This window comes from Glandiceps talaboti, chromosome 21, assembly GCF_964340395.1.
Source record: "Glandiceps talaboti chromosome 21, keGlaTala1.1, whole genome shotgun sequence".
Classification (NCBI taxonomy): domain Eukaryota; kingdom Metazoa; phylum Hemichordata; class Enteropneusta; family Spengelidae; genus Glandiceps; species Glandiceps talaboti.
The window spans coordinates 2,058,327-2,065,835 of NC_135569.1; the positions used below are offsets into that span (position 1 = coordinate 2,058,327).

The following is a 7,509-nucleotide window of genomic DNA, read 5'->3' on the forward strand; positions in this document are numbered from 1 at the left end:
TGGAAGGACAGCAAAAATTCAACAAAAATCAAAATGTCAGTTAGGATAGCAGAATAGACTGTATTCAATAGTTTTTCTACAGATAGGTGACCAATACACAATAGGTGTATAATTTTGCCATCGTTTTCTACCCAATCAAAATAAGCCTTGCAAAAGCTTCAATATCAGACTACATAACAAGACTGTTATGAATGTATTTATATTATACAAGGATATTTATTAGGTACCAGGTCATAGAGGTCAGAGGTCATTACCTAAGGTCATTTTTACAGCTGAAATAACTATATTTGACCCAGTTGGATCTATATCATAGTTTTTATATTATACAGTTATTCCGAGTTTAATATTTATATGTTTATCACCTGTTACATGCAAGTAAACTATTTCCTCTGTTTGCCACAATTATTTAGTGTTCATATTTAAATGTGAAATGCACCTTGGCAATAAACTCTTTCAACTTTTATTCTTACTTTGTTCAAGAAAACTCCAACCTATTCTCAGTTAATCAGAGGTTGTCACACAAATTTTTTGAAATTGAGGTCAAAATTATATAAAAATTAAGCCATTTTAGAATCCAATATGGCCACCATTTTAGAATCCAATATGGCCACCATTTTAAAATCCAATATTTTTTTTTATGGTTGCCAAATCCAATATGGCCACCAAATATTGTGTCTATTCTGTGGGAAAATAAACAATTCTTGATTTCCTTGAAAACAAGGCAGTGAACCCCAAATTTCTTTCATTCAAAATGACCAGAGGTAATATTAGCTTGCAATATGGCAAAGTTTGGAGAGATTTTTAATAAGAACCTTGGTTTTCAGTGAAATTCAACTCTGGCACAATTCTACATAAACTTAGTGTATAAGGAAAGCAAATCAAAATCACTGTGTAGCTTCACCATTTGTTTAATTTTACTATAAGATTATATATTTATTCAGTTTGTGTTTAATGCTAGTGTATGCTGTCTAACAGTTACATTTTTGTTGTTATCAATAAATATACCGGTAAACATTTTTTACATTGTGTTTTGAGATTGTCTTATATCTACCACAATACATATATATGGCTATCTATCTATCTATCTATCTATCTATCTATCTATCTATCTATCTATCTATATATATATATATATATCTATCTACCTATCTGTCTGTCTGCCTGCCTGCCTGTTTGTCTTTCTGTCTGTCTGTCTGTCTGTCTATCTATCTCTGTATATCTCGATCACTCTGTCTGTCTATCTACCTATCTGTCTGTCTATCTATCTATCTATCTATCTATCTATATCTCACTCTGTCTGTCTATCTATCTATCTGTCTATCTATCTGTCTATCTATCTATCTATCTATCTGTCTATCTATCTATCTATCTATCTATGTCTGTATATCTCACTGTCTGTCTGTCTGTCTGTCTGTCTGTCTGTCTATCTATCTATCTACACAAAACACATCTTTGCCCTCAGATGATTCCTCTTGAAAAATTACTTGTGGATTTCAACAGTCCTCCTGTAGGATTGTATTCACATAATTTCTGTATTTTTGTATGTGTTATGTTATCAATGTAACAAAGATTGATTATCAGTCCACCCACCCACCCACCCATCAATCAATCCTGTATGTAGGATGCTGTATGTATGTATGTATGTATGTATGTATGTATGTATGTATGTATGTATGTATGTATGTATGTATGTATGTATGTATGTATGTATGTATGTATGTATGTATGTACCATGTGTGTCTGTGTGTGTGTATGTATGTATGTATGTATGTATGTATGTATGTATGTATGTATGTATGTATGTATTTGTATGTGTGTGTGTATGTATGTATGTATGTATGTATGTATGTATAGATGGATGAATGGAACACAACCTCAATTTGTGTAAGGTTTGTAGAACGCCATAACAATTACGACTGTAAAATGGTGGGGGGGGGGGGGTTACGAAAAACTATCACCTCTGGTTTTCACCCTTCTTCAAACTTATTTTGCTACTTTTCACGAATATCTACCTAGCATAGCAATATCTGGTCAAATACCAATCATTCAACTGCAGCTATCACATGTAAAATATTGCTTCATCGTGTACCAATGCAATGTACCGTCTCGCCATCTATCATATCAAGCACTCATTTCCTCATCTGAACTATAGAGTGTGCTATTACACAACGTACACTGACCCAGAGTACTGACCCGAAAATGTCAGTGTTAGTAATTATGTGCATCTACCGTTCTACGCCTTCGTCAGTTGGAAATTATTTTTGACTTCCTCCCGATAATATTTGGAAATATGTAACCTAAATATTCCTTAGTAATGAAAATTTCTACTCACAGTGTCTAAAAAGTTCTTGGAAGCGGATCCCAAATTTTCGCCGACATCTCGTCAGCATCGTCTGCAGGGATGTACTACATGTACTATACAGTACTTAGTATTGTGACGGTCTTTGAAGTCACACGTGAAATGAGCTTGAGAGAATTCTTGCCGTCATTAGAAATGATACCATGCAATGAATCCCGGCAGTGTATAGGTTTATACGGAAAACGCGCCCGTTTTCCATATCTCGTCCCGAACAAATACACGTCCACTGTCTATGGGTAAACTTATGATAGGTGGCGCTGTTTATTATTATGGTCATGTCAACAAAACGAGACTCCTCCCACAACGTCTTGGTTGATCGATGCGTGAGGGCGCACCAACAGAAGAAATAATAGTAAATACTGAGACTTGTAAATTGTAACTTGTGCAAGTCTACTGTTTTGCTTTGTATGGAGCAATTCGATTGAAATTTCATAGAGGAGATGGCTCAGTTCATTTTACGTCATTTCCACAGTGCTTATTTTATAAAGGGGAACGTCACTCCAGGAAATACATGTAGTAACAAAAACTTTTGGTTCAGGAGAGTGATTTCATGCTTTCACATCACAAAACGTTTGTCCGATTGCCAAGAAACACCAAATTGAAACTCTATTTTACCTTTATAGTTCTCACACCGATACACCGTTGATTCATGAGACTCACACCGATACACCTTTGATTCATGAGACTAGGAAGATATACATACTCAATGTGGTGTTTCTTTGTACTAAATCTCGCAAAATTCATGGGAGGTGAAATAGCTCCAGAAATTCGCCAGTTAAATTCTATATTGTGTATGTGTCTTAAAGGACGAAGGCGTAGATGCACATAGATCAAATTACTACATATAAACACTGACATTATTTTGGTCAGTATGGTTTACATGTAATTAATTTACATTTTAATTTAATCGACGTGTTTTAATTAATCAAAAACAAATTATGGCTTGAACAAATTAATTAAACCACAATTTAATTAAATCATCGGTTTTTAATTAATAATTTGTGGATTGGACTCCAAAATGGTCTTTTTAATTAAATCGATGTTATTTGATAAACAGAAAACGTGAGCGTAGACATTCATTGCAAGTTATTATTTATCATACTTGGCACCATGTAGAATTGATAGTATGAGCAGAAAACGAGCTCCATTTGAACCACCCTTCTGGACACCTTTGCTTGAACTTTTTGGGGGAAGAAATTCCCACATTCGTGGTGGTTTGCAAAAGACCCCTAGTTTATATGTAATTTGTATTTTCATGTTATTCATTTTGTGTTGAAATGTATATACTTCACGATTCTAAAATTGTTTTAATTATGGACAAGAAAACAATGAGAATTGGACCATTTTGTGATACTAATCTTTTTATTCATATCAATTTTTCTATTCAACAAAAATCTGGACCAAGACATCGACCAAACCCATTTTCGTAATGGGTTTGGTTCAAGTATCCATACAAAAGTAGTGCTATTTTTTCTCGTTTTGTTTTTAAGGTTAATTTGTGTGTGTGTGTGTGTGTGTGTGTGTGTGTGTGTGTGTGTGTGTGTGTGTGTGTGTGTGTGTGTGTAGATGTTTGTCAATTGTGTAATCTAGTAAGACATCGACCTAGTCGATCCGCCGCTACTCAAGTTATCTCACTAAAACCAGTAAATAACAATCGGTATCTTTGTAAATATGGTAAAAAAAATTAGTAAGCGCATCACTTTTTATGAACAGTACCAGTATCTTGTCAAACCACGACTGTACTGCCAAGCGAGACGAAACTATAGTCGTTGGTGGCGCCACAGTTCTGCGTACGTACGTTAAAAGACCGATCCTTTTCACTGATGTCTAAGAACGGAAAACCACTCGCCATCATTTAACTCCAAAATTGTTTGTTGAGTTCCAACTAGGATAACGAAACGTTATATTATACAAATGTGACAGATATTCAAATATCAGTTTCTCAGTTTCAAAGCGATGCCCAGAACCACCGTATCTCTCACTCCGTTCGTACAAAGAACACTCCGTCCTGCTCTCAGCACCAAAGTAATGGAAAGGCACGGACTTTTTGTGTGGTTTTCTGGAAAGAAAAGGTTACGAACTGTATCAATCCTTGTCAACTAAAACAATAATGTAGATTGAATTAATTAATTAATTAATTAATTAATTTCATTCTCCACCGGGATATCCTCGATACTCAAGCTGATCAGACGGTCGTTTATAACTTTTATTCTACCCATTTTGAATCAGGATACATACACAGACAGACAGACAGACAGACAGATAGACAGACAGACAGACAGACGGACAGACAGACAGACGGACAGACAGACAGACAGACAGCCAGATACATACATACATACATACATACATACATACATACATACATACATACATACATACATACATACATGCATGCATGCATGCATGCATGCATACATACATACATACATACATACATACATACATACATACATACATACATACATACATACATACATCCTATGGTCCTACTTTAGTATTCAGTTGTGCTAAAAAATGTCGCAGTTGCAGCCAATGCAGGTTTACATGTAGCTGTATGTTGTAAGGTGATTTATTACTCTAAGCTTCTTCATTTACCTGCAGGTGTCATATTTGGCCATTCCATACACTGTTACATTATCACACGTGTTTAAAGCTAACATCATTGTACGCCAGCCTGTAGTCAACCAGTTACCAGTTCTGTGAACGAAATCCATGTAAATCAATCAATCAATCAACCCATGTCATATTCCAGTTACTGACGACCCAGGTATATTCATCCTGTACATGCTGTATATGATGTTGAGTTACCACGGCACCTTCTGCTAACATACAAAGTTGTTTTTTTAGGAACCACCACCCTTTAACATTTCCCCGAAATTAATATAATGAATTACATCATGGGTGTATACATCAGTATTCATATTTATTGTAACCATTTTTCCATAAGCCTGCCACCTTATAGCTCTGAAAATGAGACATCGTTATTGGTTAAAGACTGAGCCTTCAAATCCATAGTAGTTTCCTACTTACCTCTTTTCCAAAGCTATTCGTTCGAATATGATGGACGTAAAAGCATACTCCTTGGAAGTTTCTACATAGAATTCCACGTCTCGATAGATCTTTTGCAATCGTTTAGCATTATTGAATGTTTTACCAGTGCCATCATTTCGCATTGTTGGCACTGGACCCCACACCACAACATACTTAGGTTTTGTAGCACCCTGAAAGAATGCGTTAGGGGTTCTAACGACATGACCCAACGACGAATGGGCAATGTATCTCAATGTGGTTCGTTGGCCAACGTCATTGCTATAGTCGACGGTTGGATTGTTGTTCATTCTGAAGATGCATTGATGTTGGTCGATTTCTTTTCCCGCCTTGGAATGCAGTATATGACCAGACGATGAAATAAGAGCACAATTAGAGCAATGTAGGTCAAGTTTCTGAAACAAACGAAAGAACAGTCAAACAAACAAACAAACAAACAAACAAACAAACAAACAACTATTTGATCTAGCCTCTCCCCTAAGATACGTCGTTTGTTCAGCCCCATCAGGCCATGCTCAAAGTGTTGACTGATAGAGTACGACACACACCAACTACTATGTAAACGTACCTTTTTGTAATCTAGCGTCACAAACCCCATCGGGTCATCAACTAGTGGGTCCGTCATATTACGTGGATTACCAAGTATCTTCTGAGCAATAACATCAACAAGTGGTTTCTTCTGTCTCCTAGTTACCTTCGGCTTAGAAACCTTTCGTTTCTTGGGCGTCGTGACTTTCTTGGCTTCTACCACACGAGCATTGTGTGTTTGTACACCTGTATCTTGTTTCTGAGTGTTGCTTCCATCTGTTGCTGTACTGCTGATAGATGATTGTGAGTCGTTGTGTGTTGTATTACTGGTAGCATGTAGTCCATTTTCTATACTGTCGGTACTGACGTCATAATGACGTAGAGATTTCACTTGTTCCTTTAGACGATCTGAAGTCCAATACTTGGTAATATGTTGATTGAACACAACAAATTCTATAAACACGATGATGAATATTACACATGCTGCAACATGTCTGTAATTCATTTCATTTGATGGTAATTTCGCACAAACTTAGCTATTATTGAATTCGATGTTCCTATATATATTACCAACGGCCCAGCGTCTCTCCTTTAATAGATAGCCTCGTCGCGTTAGATATCTTGTACTGCACTACCTGCTATCCCCGTGTCAAGAAAAATATATTACAGGTCTTATGGCGTACAACACATTCGTTAGTGGTCTGAGTTTCAACAAACAACATGTTTCCACATCGACCTATGGAGAGACTAGATAGACAACGCTCTACGTTCTTGCCTGTTTATAGTCCATGGCATGCTCTCCCTCACGTTGTAGATCTCCGTTTCATACCAGGTAAAAACACACATATCTTACCGTTGTATACTTAACTTATCTGTACTCTTGGAAATAACTCAGAATTCAGACCGAAATAGCAAAGAAGCAGCCACAGGTTTTAAAGACACATTGACTTGGTGAAAAGGTAAATGTAAATTCACTTTACCCATCCCAGTTGTTACGTAATGTCGACACTATACATTGATAAACAAAGAATGACATCTCTTTTGTTAACATATAGACCGTACACGAAGGGTCTATGGGTAACCTTACAACTATAAATAAAGAGTATTGTAATCGACGTGCTACCATAAAAGCAATACAAAGAACACATCGCGTCATCCGAGTGACGTCACTCCAGTCTGCGACGTCACTCCAGTCTGCCTCCCTGACCAGTTCTTACCTCTGGCTGCGACATGCTCCCAGAACCAATAAGTGTGCGGAAAAACTGCAACCAAATCACTTCACATGATGTAGTACACCTTAGAGACCCATGTGGATTAGGACGGCAATTGGATGACTGAGAAAAACAGAGCTGTGGATAAAGGGGATTGTAAAAAGAAATGATCTTTTCTGACCCATCAGTGCCTGTGATTGAAACACGGGCCTTTATGATATCGTCAATAGATATGAGATGAGCGCAAACCCATTTTTGAAAAAGAAAGAAAGAAAGATGACTTAAAAACTTAACACTTGACCACCCCTAACAATCAAGGGCTGTTGAGAAATAAGTAACTTCAAAGTTTGTTGTCGGTCA

General features: G+C 36.6%; 1 protein-coding gene across 2 annotated transcripts; it reads right to left on the bottom strand.

The window, feature by feature from the left end:
- Nucleotides 1–3,960: 3,960 nt before the first annotated feature.
- LOC144451129 (alpha-N-acetylgalactosaminide alpha-2,6-sialyltransferase 3-like) lies at nucleotides 3,961–7,281 on the bottom strand. 2 transcript variants are annotated; one of them, XM_078141902.1, is made up of 5 exons: nucleotides 7,156–7,281; nucleotides 5,979–6,359; nucleotides 5,393–5,805; nucleotides 4,958–5,059; nucleotides 3,961–4,418 (listed from the first exon to the last, which is right to left on the bottom strand). In XM_078141902.1, exons 1-5 carry the CDS (start codon nucleotides 7,168–7,170, stop codon nucleotides 4,211–4,213), a joined length of 1,119 nt encoding a protein of 372 aa, XP_077998028.1. In that variant the 5' UTR covers nucleotides 7,171–7,281; the 3' UTR covers nucleotides 3,961–4,210. The 2 variants fall into 2 exon arrangements, with proteins under 2 accessions (XP_077998028.1, XP_077998027.1); XM_078141901.1 differs by lacking the exon at nucleotides 7,156–7,281 and having other exon boundaries at nucleotides 5,979–7,064.
- Between the last annotated feature and the right edge of the window lie 228 nt (nucleotides 7,282–7,509).

Excerpts from the sequence above, each read along its gene's own strand:
- LOC144451129 (XM_078141901.1), bottom strand. The coding sequence starts at position 6,443 with ATGAATTACAGACATGTTGCAGCATGTGTAATATTCATCATCGTGTTT. Across the intron at positions 5,060-5,392 it reads CGAATAGCTTTGGAAAAGAG|AACTGGTAACTGGTTGACTA; the intron begins GTAAGTAGGAAA and ends TTTCGTTCACAG. Across the intron at positions 4,419-4,957 it reads GCCAAATATGACACCTGCAG|AAAACCACACAAAAAGTCCG; the intron begins GTAAATGAAGAA and ends TTTTCTTTCCAG.